This window comes from Melampsora larici-populina (assembly GCF_000204055.1).
Source record: "Melampsora larici-populina 98AG31 unplaced genomic scaffold MELLAscaffold_4, whole genome shotgun sequence".
NCBI lineage: Eukaryota > Fungi > Basidiomycota > Pucciniomycetes > Pucciniales > Melampsoraceae > Melampsora > Melampsora laricis-populina.
In genome coordinates this window covers 1050975-1068653 of record NW_006768768.1, presented here as the reverse complement: position 1 = coordinate 1068653, position 17679 = coordinate 1050975, and the positions used below count along the sequence as shown (strand labels likewise).

The 17679-nt window shown below is 40.0% G+C and overlaps 4 protein-coding genes across 4 annotated transcripts; 2 read left to right on the top strand and 2 right to left on the bottom strand.

Moving 5' to 3' along the window:
- Window positions 1-2832: 2832 nt before the first annotated feature.
- MELLADRAFT_115338 (uncharacterized protein) lies at window positions 2833-5165 on the bottom strand (the record flags this gene model as incomplete). The annotated part of the gene is made up of 2 exons (XM_007405468.1): window positions 2833-4037; window positions 5024-5165. 2 exons carry the CDS (start codon window positions 5163-5165, stop codon window positions 2974-2976), a joined length of 1206 nt encoding a protein of 401 aa, XP_007405530.1.
- A 390-nt stretch (window positions 5166-5555) lies between these two features.
- On the top strand, window positions 5556-6030 carry MELLADRAFT_102725 (uncharacterized protein; the record flags this gene model as incomplete). Its single annotated transcript, XM_007405745.1, has 2 exons — window positions 5556-5560; window positions 5679-6030. 2 exons carry the CDS (start codon window positions 5556-5558, stop codon window positions 6028-6030), a joined length of 357 nt encoding a protein of 118 aa, XP_007405807.1.
- A 7570-nt stretch (window positions 6031-13600) lies between these two features.
- On the top strand, window positions 13601-15698 carry MELLADRAFT_115337 (uncharacterized protein; the record flags this gene model as incomplete). The annotated part of the gene is made up of 2 exons (XM_007405746.1): window positions 13601-15024; window positions 15097-15698. The coding sequence occupies 2 exons, from the start codon at window positions 13679-13681 to the stop codon at window positions 15350-15352; spliced, it is 1602 nt and encodes a 533-aa protein (XP_007405808.1).
- Window positions 15699-16620: 922 nt separating this feature from the next.
- Window positions 16621-17473, bottom strand: MELLADRAFT_29570 (uncharacterized protein; the record flags this gene model as incomplete). Its single annotated transcript, XM_007405467.1, has 4 exons — window positions 16621-16741; window positions 16828-17128; window positions 17203-17371; window positions 17456-17473. Coding segments are annotated over 4 exons (609 nt in total), but the record flags the coding sequence as incomplete, so codon positions are not given.
- Between the last annotated feature and the right edge of the window lie 206 nt (window positions 17474-17679).

The window sequence follows — 17679 nt, the reverse complement described above, 5'->3', positions numbered from 1 at the left end:
ATGAATAAAATCACAATCCTGCAATCTAATGGTGATGCGCACTACTGATATTAATCAAATCAGGATGAAAAAGAATCCTAATTTTTTTATTTGACTTTTGTATTATTGGGAAAGAAAATAGATGATTAGAATAGAGATAATTGGTCTTATCTTCTAGGATGATTGAGGAACAAAACACGGATGAGGCCCCCAAGTTGTGAGGAGTGCGCGTCTGTTAGGCGTACTCTTCACTAAGAAGGTGATAAGGGAAGTAAAGTGTGGTCTTCACGTGGTACACCCAAGTGAAGACTACAGCTAGTTGACCTCTAAGAAGAGGATTTGAGGGAGAGATAAAGAGATTAAGGGCGGTAAAGAGCTAGTAAGCTCTAACATCGTGAGACTGCGAGGGGCAGGCTTTACACTTTGGTGAACCAAAGATCCTGAAGGCTACTTTAGACTCCGTATAAGGGAGGAAGCTTTGCTGCTTTACGGTTTATTTCTAGAGAATACAATGGCCCAAGGCTCGTAGAAATCAATACCGGGGTGCTCAGCAATAGAACCCGTGATGCTCAAGCTTGGTCTTTAGACTACACAACTAATCACGTACTCGAGGATCCTCTATATAGGATTTCAAGTATAATGTGATTCTGATGTTGTGGTGTGTAAAAGATGGTGGATGAATCAAGGGAAGAAGGGGGGTTTATATATTCACAGGCCAAGCGTCAACTTGTGGTTGGCGTGTGATTCTTGTCTCACTTGTGGTTGGCGCTTGGGTTAGGTTTGCTACATATTTAATACATTATGTACATGTGTTTATGTGCCTCTTGACACTGAGCCGTGAGATGTACTTATGGATTTATACAATAATATAATATGTTACTGTTAGCCCGTGGTCGTGTAATCAGGGCTCAGGGCTGACATCTATGGTGTGTGTTGATGTGCTGCACCAAAACAGACATTGTGGTTGGTAGCTGGGAGATGCTGTGATTACTATTGGAATGGGCCTCCTTCTAGCAATCAACCGGGTCCAGCGGAAACTGAAGAAAGACTGGAATGTCACAGAGGCATTGGATTTGAAGCCCAACATTGCCTTGACTTTAAACATTGCAGTACGGCTAGGCCTTGAAATGGTTGCAAATAATCACAACACGAAAGGGAGACAGCAAGTGTACCTGATGGACACCACCACAGAGGGGGTATTTTGAAACTTCCAATCAAAACATGTAGCAGTAAATAAGGAATGAAGGATCATACAAAGGAGATTGGTGGAATTATATTGCAACTTAGAAGAAAAGCAACTAGACTCACTAGGCAAAAACACTAAATCCTTGTCCAGAGGTATAGAGCAGGTAGAGAATGCTCTGGTTGTTTACAAATCAAAATATCACCTAATCTTTTCCGTTTAACATTTCACAGTATTGCAATGTCAAAACCTAACACAAACAGGGGAAGAACCAGCTTTGAACAAGTGGTAAATGGAATTGAGTATACTAAAACTAGGAAGATGGAGGGCCATACAGTGGGGGAGCTTGGGAAATGTCACCTTTTCAAGGATACATGAGCGCAGTGGCAAATCTCAAGGAGTATATCAAACACCAAGGGAAAAATTGTGAGAATGCTATCCTGGTAAGATCAGTCAACATCTACAGTTTCATAGCATGGGCAGGTCATTTCAAAATTGAGAAAGAAACATCAGCACAAAAACTCATCAAATTTAAGACAATTGTGAAGTACCTAGTGGGTTTACATACGTGGAAGATGGCAACCAAACTCACTCATCCCAATCTAGATCAAAAAGTACTCAATGCCTTCATATGGGCAACAGAAATATCCAAAGACCAGATCACTCTAGGCACAAACAATGTGGGATCAGAGGATCATAAAAGCGAAAAAATCCCCATCATGTTACAAGAGCCATTGGTCTTGTGTGTGACTTTGCCAGAAGAACTGATGTTGAGGAGATGATTGTGACAGCTGTGCTAGTGGCCTTCTGGGGAATGATGTGTGTCAGAAAAATCACTAGTGGATGTTAACCTTGGGCAATCTAAATGTTGAAGGAGTTGGTGAGAAGAAGGTAGCACTCCTGACCTTATGGCATGCAAAGACAGCTAAACCTGGTGATCTTCCAATCATCCAACTTGCATCCCACCCATCCATTCTTGACCTAGTATTGCCAACAAAAATGTCTTGCATTGGAAATCCAAGGTATTTTTGGACTGTGTGTCCAATAAATTGATCCAAGGCTTTCCTTGACCCTAAAGATTGCCTTGGATCAATTACTTGGAAGCTGTGTCCAAGGATACCTTGGCTCTTTCAATCCAAGGGAATCAATATCAAAGGTACCTTTGCCAGCAGTGCAATCACAGCTCTTGAAAGGCTGTTAGCAAGGAACCTGTCCAGAGCCCAGACCAACTGCTTTTTGGGGAGGTGACATTCACCTCCAATAGTTTTACAAATCAGCATCAAATGTAAAACTAGAGGAGGTGAAGGTTGCCATTTGATGCTGATTAATCAAAGTACACATACATGCAATAATGATATATAGCTTTTCTCAATGTCATGTAATCACAATGCTGCTCTTCTAATGTTATGCCACAAGACTTAAAGCATTCCAATTGATTTGTAATTGTAGATCACAGGCAAAGAAAGTGATACAATCCAGAAGCAACATAATTTTGTACAGGTAGGTGTAGTTACAGAACTGATTCAATTTAAGATGGCCCTGAAGATCTTTCAGATTGAAACCATTTAATCAGAGTCTTGGTTTCCTGATTGAACCTCAAGCTAACCTAACCATTGTGAGCTTGAAAAATAAGATGCTTGGACCTAGAATGATACCGTGCTCTAGATCTCAGCAAGATGCCAAGTGGGCCAGTTATATATCATCCAAATATTTAGACAATTATGCAAGTGAATACTCTATGACTGATATTCGATCACAATCCATGAGGGAAAGTTTACAACACAATCAATAAGGGAAAAGTAAACAGCAATTCAAAAATATCCATGCTCTGAAAGATATGCTTTCATTAAGCTACTATCCACCACACCTTGGTCTAGCCAAGAATCAATCATCAATCTACCCCAAGCTACCAACCATAGTAACATCCAAATTCTACCAAGCCAACCACCTACACGGCGGCCAGTCAATTTAGAAAATGTAGATTCAAGTACCACTCCTAATCCTTGACTCACGAAGAAACTCGTAGTTCGAAATGAAAGATCCGGTTGAGTAGCAAACCAGAGACCAAACTCGTGGATCAATCCTGAGATTGTGAAAGCACCAATTAATGCTGCTGATCGACTGAGAACACCATTGCCTAACAACTTTTGAACTATTGCTTCACACGGTTTGGCTCCCCCTTCCACAAACACGTGTTTCAAGACGCTATGCCATCTTCTTGACCAAAAATCTGCAAGGTTCGTCGATCGGATTGGAGAATCAAGCCAGAAAGTATATTCGGCCAGATCAAGTCCGAATAAGAGGGCTACTAGTCGGGCAAAACATCCAGCGCTATCAAGCATGGTCCAAGCAAGCGTACCGGAAAAGAAGGTCATGAGATATCGAAAGATTGGTGTAGTTGCATATGGACTGATGTCAATGATGGCTAAGATGGCGACTGAGCTTGTAAAGATGCATAAATCGCTTGAAAGTCTTTTCAATGTATCTCGAAAGAAGTCCGTTCTGGTTTGATTGACAGGTTGTAGAGGAACCCCGAAAGACCAACCGATTCCTCTCGGACTAGAAAGAAGTGAAAGTCCAAAGGCTAATTTATCCAAAAGTGAACCCCGCGCTTCGGAGTCTTTCAATCGATGGTATGGTTTGGAACTTGTCCCCCAAATCAAACTTCGCAGGGCGGTTACAGCGATCATTGGACCAATAAAGATATTCGCTGCGCTATCCAGTGGGGACGTTGATTGAGCACGCCTTCGCATGGCAAATGAGGCCAGTAAGCCGAATGCGAGGGGTATGAGACCCAGACGGAGCAGTCGCGCATGGTAGCTGGTCCGACACGCGGGATGTAACAGAGCAGCCTGACCGAGAAGCGTCAATTGAGCTAAAGAGAAAGATAGAGCAAGCGACATTCTTTGAGTGTTGTAAGAATCGAGAGGGAGGCGCTACTTTCGATGATGAAGCGGTCGACGTTATGAATCAAAATCGGGTCAAGTAAATGCGACGAAGGCGGGCTGTTGGAGTTGGGAAGAGGAAACCGGTCGCAGTTTGTATCAAACTCCACACTCAAGCTATGTACCTCAATCAAGATATACAGATCGGACGATAATTCATCACAGGTTTCCCTTAACCTAAATTACATACCCACAATCGGGCTGAAAGGGAAACCCAGCCCTCCCCGTCACAAAAATCAAATTGCCATCGAGATTTGGTTAAAAACGGTGGAGAGCTGCTATGGTCCAAGTCGCCAAACTCAAAAGCAATAGTGAAAAGCAAATGAACCCAAGGAGTGAAATAGGACACGTGGGAGCAAGACGCGTGCAGCGTAAAGCTGGAAAAAAGGAAAAGGTAAGATTACTCGACCCGTAGAGCAGACAACTTAACTTGTTTTTAAAATTTAGGATTCTCTCCGCTTGTCTCTTCATTTCTTCTATTTCTCATTTCATTTCTCTAATACTCGCTACCACTATTTGCTTCGTCTATTGAGCATATGTTGACTGGGATGTATCCGGGAGCCTCTGCCCAACACCTCCTCATGAGCTATGTGACATTCGGAACAAGCTTGTCGTTCTGACCCCTCGACCAAAGCAGGGTTGCGGTCGCCCAATGTCTTGTTAACCGAATGAACTTAATGTCAACAGATGCCGGCGTCTGTACTTGTGTGGATCGTGCTTCAAATAGCGGTCTTCTGCCAAAACCCAAGCAACCGGGGCATTGTCGTCAAGGTAGCACATCATCGACTGCACTCATCCAAACCTTCAACCGTGATCGCGTGTTTCGAGCCAATGAAGCTGTTGATGAAATGAGGTGACCTCATCGCCCCAGACTCAGATGCCAACTCCGCATGCTAAACCGGTGTAAGCAGCTGACCGAAACCAAGTTTACGTTCTTCGATGGCAATCACTCGTTGGCGAGGAGAAAGACGAATCGCCAGGCCACCCGAGTTGCCTCTCCAGTTAAAGAGCGACAACATGCCTCCCTCACAGAAAGGCACGAGACCGAGACGAGTCATCCTGGCACGAGCCTTCGCACCCTAGCAGCCGGATTGAGATGGATTTCTATAAAAATGGCTTCACCACAACATAAAAGGGAAGTCTGCTGTGTGATTGTCTGATCTATAACATACATTCCAGGCAGGATTATCCTCATTGAGTCATTTCGATATTTTTTGTTCATCAAATAGCTCCTCATAATACTCCAGGCTCCATAGCGTCACTTCTGGAAATTGACACTTCGTCTTTGAGTCCACCAAAAGACCACAGCATATCAAACAACGGACCACACATCCCTCTTCTTTGGCTCCTGTATAGCAACTTTGCCTGAAGATATCGATTTCGCTCCCCGCACCTAAGCCTACAGCTCATTCAATTGCACTCAAGGACTTTCGAGAAACTTTTCTCAAATGAAGTAAGTATGTGCTCCACTATCAAGAATACAAACCCACTACACTCTTTTTTCGACGGAATTCCATGTTCAAGCTTACCAACTGACTAAACGATTTTTTTTTATATTTTTCAAATAACAGGCAATATTTTGTGATCATATTTTTCCTCGCGCTCCATTCTGGAATATTTGCCGCCGAAACAAAGCCAGACAAGAAGGTAGCAACCAATAATAGTTTTCAAAAAGTGGCTACCTTGGCATGTACAAATGGTAACGTGCCGAAAGGATTAACAGGTATTTCATGTAAAGCAAAAGATGCTACACTTTCATGCAAAGGCAGTGCAATTGTCTGTTCAAAAGGGGAGGTAGAGATCCTTCCAAAAGGCTTCAAGCCACAGCCTGGACTCTGTGGCGATAAACCGGAAGATAAAGACGATATTGTAGGCTGTATGATATCATTGGTTCCTGCTACTTGTGTTAATCCTGGTAAATGATTGTGAAAGGTCTTTGTAATACTTTAAATCTTGTTTTGTTTTACTTGAGTTTTGTGAAAATCTTGATCGAGTTTCAAAAGAAAACTGCATCTGTGTGTAATCGGTTTGTAATTGATTTGCAATTGGTTTGGTGTGTTTAGTTAATAGATAATGTAGAAACGTATTGAATCTCCCGCTCTGAAGTGGTGAAAAGCATCTTAGTGTTTGATGGCCGAAGTAGGACAAAACACTTCAATTGATGATGAAAAAGCTGAGTTATGGAGACAATTGAATACTCAGCCATGTGATGCTCAAATGTGATGCTCAAAAACAGTTTCTTGATGTATGATATGGACTTGCATCAAAAGAACTTATTTTGAATGTTAATAATTCTTGAAACGTGTGCGGATAAGATCTGCCCACTTTCACCTTTTACCTCTGGTTCAATCTTCCTTTGTTGATTGTGTTGATTGTACTTCACTTCATGCGTTACACTTGAATTTGCATGCAATCAACAATTGTGCAACTTGGGTCATTTTTATTGACGGACAAGATAGTATGAGAATCTTTGGAGAAACTGAGGGTCGAAGTCAGTGAAGTGGAATCTTTTGTGCAAATCGCTGGTGGGGGTCCAGGGTGAGCGCGATACATAGATAGTCAATATTAGGCGTTTTTGGCCTGACTGAATCATTTTTATTGATTGCAATCGATTGGCCAAGTTGGCAAGCAAGCGGTCACAACAGCTTCTCCAAGTGCCATATTGGGAAGTGTTCCAATGGGCAACAAAAAAAGTTTTCTGCTGGCAGGATCTAATTGTCCAACATTGTCTTCGTAGACGCGAGTTGAAAATGATGCGATATCATTTCAAAAGTCGACTTACATTTAGCTTATATTGTCAATAGTACCGCCGGTGAAGGTATGCCATTAAGTGCCGGGATTGGAACTATCTCGGTTCAGATAGATGGCCTTATAAAAGGGGAACCTGTATTTTTCCACCCTTTTCTTTCCACCCGTTTTGTGGTGTAAAAAACTGGTGAGTGGAAAATTGCATACCCTGGGGGTCATATGCAATTTTCCACCTTTTTTCCATTTTTTCTTGTGAGTGGAAAACAAGAGGTGGAAAAACAAGGGTGGAAAATTGCATCCTGAGCCCAGCAATAAGGGGGCTCAAGTCAAAAAATTTGCGGCCTTTTCTTAAAAAATTGGGGAAAGTTTTTTATGGTACCGTGCTGTAAAAACTTTTCCCAATTCGTAAAAAAGGACCGTAAAAATTTCTTTCAGATCTCCTTCTGAGCAGCAGATTTACGCAAATTTGTGTAAATTTGCTGCTTAAAAAATTTGGGATGTTGTATAACTTTCCCCGATTGCATAAAATTTTGCGTAAATTTTATGCAATTGGGAACAAAATTTTACAATAAAAGTAGTAAAATATTTTGACTTGAGCCCCCCTAATATTGAATTTTACACTCATATTCTTTCCATCATATAATGAGTGTCAAATTTTTGATGTGTAAAATTCCATATGAGCCACCTCAGATCGAATTTTACACCTATTTGTTTCCACCAACGTAGAAAATTACACCTTCCTTTTACATCCAAAGGGAAAAGCACAATAGCTATTGTCAATGAGTGGACTTATTGAACAAGTAATTAGACAATCATCAATTAGATAACAGTTGTTTACAAACGCAAAAGTATTGCAACAATGACTTATATACTTAAATACCTGCTGTGGATAAATACCTTCCTTGCACTGGGGAGACAAACACACTTGAAAGAATTTGAACCAATTCCAAATATGTGTGAGGAGACAGACACATTTGAGAGACTTTGAGATAAATTGCAGATACGTGCAGTTTTTCCGCTAAGTCACCACCGTGTCCGGGTAGCATTCGCTTGTCGACGAGCGCGCACGACTTCTCTTTCTGCCTCAAAGGGAGTCGGTGTGCACTTGCCGACAAGCAAACCCTACACGGACACGGTGTCACAAAGTTGCTTTGATGAGCGTAAAATTATAAGCATGGCACGTGTGCTTACATATTTGCACTCCTCAACTTTACACTCCATATTGAGTGTAAAATTAGACATTTAGGGTCTATAGCAATTTTTACACTGTATTTTTTTACACTACATATCAAGTGTAAAAATAATGAGTGTAAGATTGTAGGTAGATGGAGCCACCCTACACTTTTACACACAACCATTTACATACAAAATCTTTGCACTCCAGGAATTTGGCCGGATTGAGTGTAAAAATGCATTTACACCCATGTAATCTACACTTTTACACTCATTAGGGGGGCTCAAGTCAAAATTTTTTACTACTTTTATTAGGGGGTTTCAAGTCAATAAATTTACGGTATTTTACAGTCCAACAAGTTGTCCGATGTTGCAAAATATACCGTAAATTTAAAAAAATCGGGACACCTTTTTAGGTGTCCCGAATGGTGTTGACCGCATATTTGCAGAAAAAAAACCCACCGTAAAAGTTAAAAAACTTGTCCGTTTTTTAACAAGTTTCACAAAATATTTCTGACTTGAAACCCCCTATTGTAAAAAACTTTTTTGAGCAGTAAATTTACGCAAATTTGCGCAAATTTTCTGCTCAGAAGGAGATCCGAAAGAAATTTTACAGTCTGTTTTTACGAATTGGGAAAAGTTTTTACAGCATGGTACTGTAAAAAACTTTCCCTGATTTTTTAAGAAAAGGCCGCAGAATTTTTGACTTGAGCCCCCTTATTATTGAGTGTAAAAATCTCGTAACCCATTATATAGTGCTTCAAGGAAAAGCACCTTGTGCTTTTGAAAAAGCATCAAAGGACAAGTTGAAAGCAACCTGTCCTTTGAAATGGATTATCAACCATGAAATTTCAACTGTACACTCAGCTTTTCTCTTTGGGTGTAAAGCAAAGGTGTAATTTTTGAAATTGGTGGCAACGAATGGGTGTAAAATTCAATCTGAGGTGGCTCATATGGAATTTTACGCTGTGGTGAACAATTTATGGGATCAATTAAAAAATTCACAATTACCAGTTTACCAGTTTATCAGCAGGATTCAGCAGGAAAGAAAATTCAAAATGGAGGTTTTTGATCAATTGAAGCTCTTGTAGGCTTATGTATTGGTCATTAGGTCAACATTACATCATTTTTATTTCACATTATACATAAGATCATTATAGTTTACTTACAAACTTATTACAAAAAGAAAGAAAGAAAAACATAAGAAAAATTCGAAAATATAGGTATAAAAGTTGGAAAATGGTTTTTAGGTTAGTAAAAATAAAGTTATGGGTATTATGAGGTTAGAATATGAAAGAACAACATTATATTATACTATGACAATTTTAATCTTCAAGGTTGATAAGCAGAAACAAAAGTTATTAGGGAAAAGGTACTTTTTTGAAGTTGGTAAACAAGAGGTACACGTGTAGTTTGGATGTGTAATAGTGGTAGTGATGGAATTTAAGGTTGCCAAGAGGATTTTCCGGGATTTTTAAGGTTATAGATGATGATGTCATATTACATGAGCAAGAAAAAGAGAGTAGTAGCTGTGAAAAGTGAAGAAAATGGGTGAAATTTGTGGAAAATGGAGGTTTTCAGCTAATTACATATGTCAAATGACGTCAGAATAGGTTGGTAGATGTCTCATTCAACGCAGAAGAGTGGATTACATAATGTACAAACTTTAACTCATTAGTAACGGAGGTGTGTGTAAAAAGTTATAAGGCAAATAAAGAATTGGTGGAATCTCGAATTTACAGTCACCAGTCACATGTAACACCCAAAACCTTAACTTCACAACTCAATATCCTGCGCATCACTCATCAGAAGTAGGTCATGTAGGTGTCAGAAATGATCAGTAACACGTGGGCTACAAGATGCACTTTAGTAATCAAAAATTGGAGCACATCTGAAAAAATTCGTAATCTCAAAAATTGGTTTTCAGCTAGTTTACAAGGAAAAAATCACCTTTATTCATCATAAGAAGTGCTGTACATCATATTATTGCGTCATTGATCACTTTTAGCTGTGAAAATTACATCATTTATTAGTAACAAAATCATTACATTGCGTCATCATAGGGTTTTTAGGGAATTTTGGGCGGATTTGATTGGTTTGGAGGCTGTTGACCATTGTAAAAGTTCTAGTACATTGTTATATATACTTTGAGAGGGTTTTGGGACTGTTGTTCCCCTTTTTTCTTTATCATTTACGCCATTATTATTTTGTTTATCATCATAAACTTATTTTAATAGTACCTGGTCACTTAAATACGCCCTTTATTATAGCTATAAAGAGAAATTTACTTTAGTATCATAGTCATAAAGACTTATTGGGAATAATATCAATCAGATATTGCTTATTTTCTTTAGTTATCAATTGGGAATAACACTATAGCAGTGTTGATAGTAATACAAAGTGTGCTTTTAAAGTTTAAATACGTGTGAAGATACATTTCTCTGGTGCCTTATCAGTACTCAATACAACAGAGCTCTTTCTGATTGTGTTGTTTTAGAAGAGCAGTCCTTAGACAACTTCTACTAGTCATTATATTAGTAGATTATCCTCTTCCAGCTCTGTATAACCCTTGTTGGGTTATAAGTTCTACAACGCACAAATATTTTGACACTCACTATCTGGTGGAAAGAATCTGGGTGGAAAATTTGATATTGCTGGCTTCGAGATCCAATTTTCCACCCTAGTTTTTCCACCTCTTGTTTTCCACTTGCAAGAAAAAATGGAAAAAAGGTGGAACATTGCATATGACCCCCCAGGGTATGCAATTTTCCACCCCTTGGGTTTTTACACCACAAAACGGGTGGAAAGAAAAGGGTGGAAAAATCTCCCACCCCTTATAAAAGGGACGGTCAGACGATTGAATATCTCTTCATAGAGGCGGGCGGTTCCATTAAAGGATGTTCGGACTTGGTAAATCCTGGTAAATCACGGGAGCTTGAATACTTAGACAATCCGGCTTTTGAAACACCATAGGCCGACATGAACATTGTGAGTTAAGAGTCAAGACTGACAATAGAACCCAACCATGACAATTGATGGTATCGCGTGTAGATGCCTAAATTGGGCTGAATGGTCATTGGAATTTGGTAGAGGAAAGAAACACACCATGAGGATATTAAACGAGTGGACGCGGTCTTGGGATTGATCAGATCTTCATCACTTGTACATATCGCCAGCCCAGCTCATCCTCAGCAGTCATTTGTGGACTCTTCTTCGAATTTTATGAAACCAAGGACAATAATGAAGTGCCTATAAGATTATTGCAATCAAGAAAGACCACCCCTACCAAGGCACTACTTTCCCCGACCAGAAAGCTTCCAGAAGGTCTTCAATCACAGCGCTCTCTGATCCAACAAGTCTCGAAATTTTTGAATCTTGAATATTGAGAGTTAGTTCGTGTGTTTTGTTTTATGGTGGGCTAGGGATGAGTGCTCCAAATGATGGCAAGTTACTGCTGCAAGGGATTTCCTACTTGATAATGATTTGTGTGACAAAAAATCTTTTTCTACATCTTCAATCCGGCGTGCGGGAGGACTAGGTCCAGACTGACAATGATGTCTCCTGCAGGAAAACTCGATGACCCTACGCCATGCAAGCAAGCTACTCTTGTCTCAATTCTTTTCTTCGCATCGTGTCGAGTTGCTGGAGATTCATTTGAGGGTACCCAGATATGAGATTTATGGTACAAATCATCTTAATAAAAGCGACTCCAATCTTCTGAAGATAAAATCCATTTTTGATGGCGTTCTTGATCTGTTGCGTCAGCTCTTCTTCATTGGATCGACTTGGGAGATCATAGGACGAGAAAGAACGTGTACGGTTGATAATCTCGGGGAGGTATGAAGCAACCACCCAGAAGTCTAAGGTGTATGGAATCCGACTGTTTTTTTCCAAAACACACTGCTTACCTGAGCTGAATATGTCCCATTGAATTTAATACTGATCTTGATAAAGTGGAAGAAGAAATGGGATGGTGTTATAAGAATTTTGAGAAATTGCTACGTTGATTGTCTTACTGAAGAGCTCCAAAAATATGTTCAGAGATGACCGTTAGGTTATCAGAGACCTCAGCCTGGCGGTTTGAAGAACATGAAAGGCCGACCACCACTTCAGTTTGAAGTGCTTTTGTTTGTTGGCAAACGGATTAAATCCTCACACATCAGCTATTAAAGCTCATTCAAATCATACCACATCAATCAAAAACACCAACCAGTTCAATCATATGTAAGGAAGATGGCCTTCTGCTCTCAAGGTCCATATTGCAACCCAATTACCAAAAACAACATCTTGAATCAAAACACTTGCTACGTTTCTTATCTTTCAATTTTGTACTCTGCTTCATACCTTTCGTAATGGGACCATACTTTCCAGCCATGAAACATGCGAATCACCTGGGGTGATATCTTTCAATTTCTTCCTCACATTTGACAAACTAGCACACATCACTCCCATGTCACCCCCAAATCCCCAAGAAAAAAATTTACACAAATCTCCGTGACTATAGTAACACATCTCCATCAAAACTCTTTCAATATCAATTGTGCATCAACTTAAAATCGTCACAAAGTGAGTCAATAGCTAAGCAAGGCTTCTAAAAGTATTATCCATATGAATCATCAGTTGACTTTGATACATTGCACAGACATCAAAAACAATCAAATCACAGACATCCACCAAGAAAGGCATAGTAATACCACACCATTGGATTCCGTAGGGTCCATCTCATATACCTGAACAGTGGAAAAAGCATCATTCTCGGCCTGGTATTTCCGCATCTCAGATCTCTTGACTTCTCTCGCTTTGAGTCTCACTTAGCACAGCTTAGAAATTTCTTTGTCATTGAAGGAGGAACACAAACATTCCAGATAACTCAGTCTCAACTCAACAAACTGAACCAATTTTCGGAGCTCTTCAGTAAGACAATAAACATAGCAATTTCTCAAACTTCTTATAACACCATTTCATTTCTTGTTCCATTTTTCAAAGATCAGTATAAAATTCAATGGAACATAGTCAGCTCAGGTAAGCAGGGTGTCTTGGAAAAAATCAGTAGGCTTCCATACACCTTAGACTTCTGGACGGTTGCTTCATACCTCCCTCTCGATTTTATCTTCTTAAAGTGATATAGACCATTGCAATATGTTTAATGAAGGTGAATTCTTTGAAAGACATTCTTCTTCAAATTGAGTAAGTTGGTTTTGTTATCGCTTGACTATGGCAATATGTGTTTGAAGCGTGTGGATCTACTGAAGTAAGAAATATCGAGCCTAAGCTTTGAACATGGCAACCTCCTTTCATTTCCCTGGCTTTATTGTATATGCTTTGATGGAAAGATGTCTGAATAAACTAAATGAGCGCGTATGGCTCGGAACATTTCTCTAAGCAGGGGAAAGCACGTCTTCGAACGCGTGGAATGGTATTTACGATACATATATGTGTGGGAATCGGGATTGATTCAGTCACGTGAGAGGCGCGAAGATGCAGAGTATTTGACCTTAAGGTGTTTAAATTGAAGGATAAAACCATTAAGTAGTCAAGTGGAGCTTGGAGTTTGAGATTTCGCTTGATTACCATTTCAGTATTATCAACTTGAACCTCTTCATCGTTCCTTCATTGGTCATCTAGTCGGTCTTATCAACTTTACTCAAACATGGAACAAGATCCAAATGATGCTAGATCATTAGCTGAATTATTCTCATCATTCGATCTTCCTACCAATCTCAACTCATCAACTAGTCTTCAATTCCTTAACAGCTTAACGAACTCTAACTCAACCAATACTCAAGCCAACCATCAACTCTCATTTCTTGACTCTACCATTCAATCTCAGAAAGTAGTCAACGAATCTACTCCTAATTCAAACAATCTTTCCACTTCAAACACCTCATCCAATCAACTTCAATGGAATCCTCAGCCAACTCGATCAGGAAGGATACCTCAAAAACCCGATCCTAAGAGCAATTTGTTCAACCCACTTGATTATCTTGATTTTCCAACTGATAGCGAATCCGATGACCCTGACTTCCAACCACCACTAGAAGATACCACATCAGCTAAACAAGTCTTAGATCTCTTGGATGAACGTCCCAGTGGTTCTCAAACTGCTGCTTCTGCCAGTACTCCTGCAATCGATTGGGCACAACAACTTTTAGGTGCTAGTGGTCTTTCCACTGCTGATCTTCTTGGTCACTTTGGACGGTACTCTGCCATGGAGAACCAAAACACATCCGTCTCTCGATCTCGTCCTGCCGATTCACATCGAGCCAATGTAGATCCCGATTTACGTCTTGATACATCTACTTCTTCTAATAATCGGGATCCGAAACCCAATTCTAAAGCTATTCAATTGGATCCACCGAGCTCACGCCCTAATTCTCGATCACCCTGGCCAACCGAACAGATACCCTCAGTCCCAGTGCCGAGTCATTCGAGTCGGATCATCAACAAACCATCTCCTCTGACTGCAGCATCGATGGCCGGAATCCCTTTTGTGAAGATTGATTTCCCAGATTCGGATGATTCACCTGAATTTGTACCACCTCCACCTAAACGAGCTAGACGTGAACCTGGCACATCTCGTACTATTCATGATTCAAGGTATCAGTCCGAACGAGAACTGAGTAGATCACCTACCCGATCTTTTCGAAATCCCGCTACATCATCCTTACGTTCAATTCAACCGGCCATTGCCAAGACACCTACAGATCGTCCTGTAGAGTACATCACCGATGGATCGCCTTGTGAATCATTAGCTGAATCAGACTATACTACCACTCATCATCATCATCATCAATCATCATCATCGGTACCTGTGTTGAACAAGAATGGATTACCTAGAGCTAAACCTGGACCGAAACCAAGACCGAAAGCTCCATTAGGATCAGATGAGAAAGCCGAATTCATGCAAAGGAAACGAGAAGGGATGAGAGCGGTTAGAGCAAGGAAAAAAGAATATATCGAAGAACTTGAGGATCAATGTCGTCTTTTACAAGCTGAGTAAGTCATCAAATCATCATATCGGATTGGTAAACTTTACTGAACTGATCCTTGACTGTTTCTTTGATGTAGAAATATCAGATTACGTGAAGAGAATGAACAATTGATGAGAGAGTCAAGAGAGAATTGGAAAGCCAAAGCCTTGGGTTCATTCCCTAGTAATCCGACCAACAATCACCATCTCACCACTTTGAAGGAGAACAACAGTCATCATCTTTCATCTTCTCGAAAATATAAACCTATTGCTCCCAAGCTTACAGAAGGAAGAACTGTATTAGATGTGATTGCTAAGAGGAGTAAGACTACTCAACTTTCGAGAAGGTTGTAAGACACGCAGTCGGGTGTATTTCGAAAGGAGAGATGTATTGAAAATAACTTATTATCAGAAAAACTAACATGTTACTGTCAGTATTGTAAAAGAGAGTGATTGGATTTGGTTTTCTACTACTTATTGACAATCATTTGTCCATTTTTGGGTTCTGTGTGGTATACATCTTCATTTCTTCATATGATTGTTTATTGAAACGTTGTTTTTTTCATGAGTGATGTGTTCACCTTTGGACGAGTAATTTGTGAAACAAAATGTGATCTGTGTTCTTGATTGTTTTGTAACCGAACGAAGGGAGAATCTGACTTTTTAAAAAGGCTGTAAGACTCAAACTTAACTGAGTTCCAAATTTGTGCGGGGGTGAAACGCAGCAAGATATGCCTGAGATATGACACTCTTGAACCTACTTGCAAGCAGCATGGTAAGTGTTTTTATGGGGATTGCAGTCTGCCGGTCGCCAACTGATCTGAATGATGTTGGGCCCATTTACACAATGTCAACATGACATTCCCTTGGCTCGTTGGCAAAGAAGTAGTGGGGCAAGGGATGCTGAAAGCAAATTGGGAAAGAAACCCAAGACTTGGTTCGAACTCATAATATTTGTAGTCAGATGTAACAGCTGAATGATGGTGAGGGGCAGCACTTAGACTTTTGAATGGCATTTGTAGGACTTTTTAACAGCCACTAGTTGCTTGAGATAAGGTTGAACCATGACATGCGTAGTAACAAAACATGAACGTAGATCATTGAGAATTGAGCATATTCAGGTATCTAACAAGTTTTTAAACAAATTCACGAAAACTACCCTTGCCAGCATCAGAGACTCGTTTGGCGAATTTACAAACCACAGCCTTGACAGCAACTCTATCTTGAGCTTTACCTTCCATTTCTTTTCTAAGCTCAGTAACTTCCTCAGGTTCTAATCCAGCTGTCAAGGTATCCAAATCAGTTAATGATCCTTCAATGATCGAAGGTGTCACGCTTTCTCCGATCGGTAAGAAATAATTCAAACCCGTTATCAAAGATTGAATCGTTTTCTTTTCTTTCTTAAGATTCTTTTTAGCTGCCTCTTTAGCTTTCTTAGCTGCTTCTTTGATCGATTTATCTTCAGCTGCCTTAGCTTCCACTTCAGCTTTCGCCTTCGATTCAGCTTCTTCTTGTGCTTTCTTTTCGGTGGCTGAGAGAGTAGGTGTAGCTGATCCACCGCTCGGGTTGTTTCCTTTCTTCTTGGCTTCTCGAGCTTGACGTTCTTCAGCTTTGAATCGTTTCATACGAGGGTCCAAAGCCAGAGCCGTTTCAACGATCCCACGACGTCTAGCGTTATCTTCTTTCTTTCGACGTTCACGTTCAGATCGGTTCTTATTCTCAATATGACGCTTCTCTGTACGTCTGAAGTTCACGGAAAAATGAAACAAGAAGGTTGATGAATGTGAGCGAGTGATTCTTGAAGCCAGAATAGAAATAAAGACACTCACGAATCAGAACCTTCATTAGCATCTTTATCTTTCCATTCAAAACTTCTCCAACTATCAAACTTGAGCCAAAAATCGTAAAAGGCTTCTACCTCATCACGCGTACTATTCTCATTGCCTAGATCAGGTACCGGAAGTTTAGTACTAAACCTTCCTTCACGTTCAAAGACTGAACCATAGGCTTTATAAAACCTTTCAGGTTTAGCCAGTATATCTTTATCAGATGGAAGATCTGTATCATCTATCATCTCATCAACTGAATCAAATTGACGTCTCTTGACCGGATCAGAAAGAACTTCGTAAGCTATGAAGGGAGAAAAAATCAATTGGTAAGTTTGGGGCAGGAGAAAACGGTCGAATCGAGGATCAAAAGATTACCTTTAGCAATACATTTGAAAAAACTATCGTCATTTGAATTGCCAGCTTGTCCAGCTTTCTTATCCGGATGATGACGTAAGACTTTCTTTCGATGAGCACGTTTGATTTGATCAGGAGTGGCTCTCCATCTGAGTGAAGAGATCCCCAAGACATCATATTGATCTTGATTCTTATCCAAAGAAAGAAAAGAGATGAGTATGTAGAGTGTCAAAGCGATCGATTGAAACGAATGTATTTGAAACTCTAGACTTACCTTCCAATCACGTGGATCAGATTCTAGTAGACTTTTACTTTCAGGTTCTTCACCTACTCCATCATCAATTTCTTCTTCTCCAGAATCAGTTGAATGACTTCTTTTTGCTTCTAATTCTTTGGCTATTAATGCTTCATGTTCTTCAATACTTAGTTTCTTGATCACTCGAGTTGCATGTGAAGCATAAGCTCGTCCGATTGGTAAAATGGTTTTCTTGATTGGAG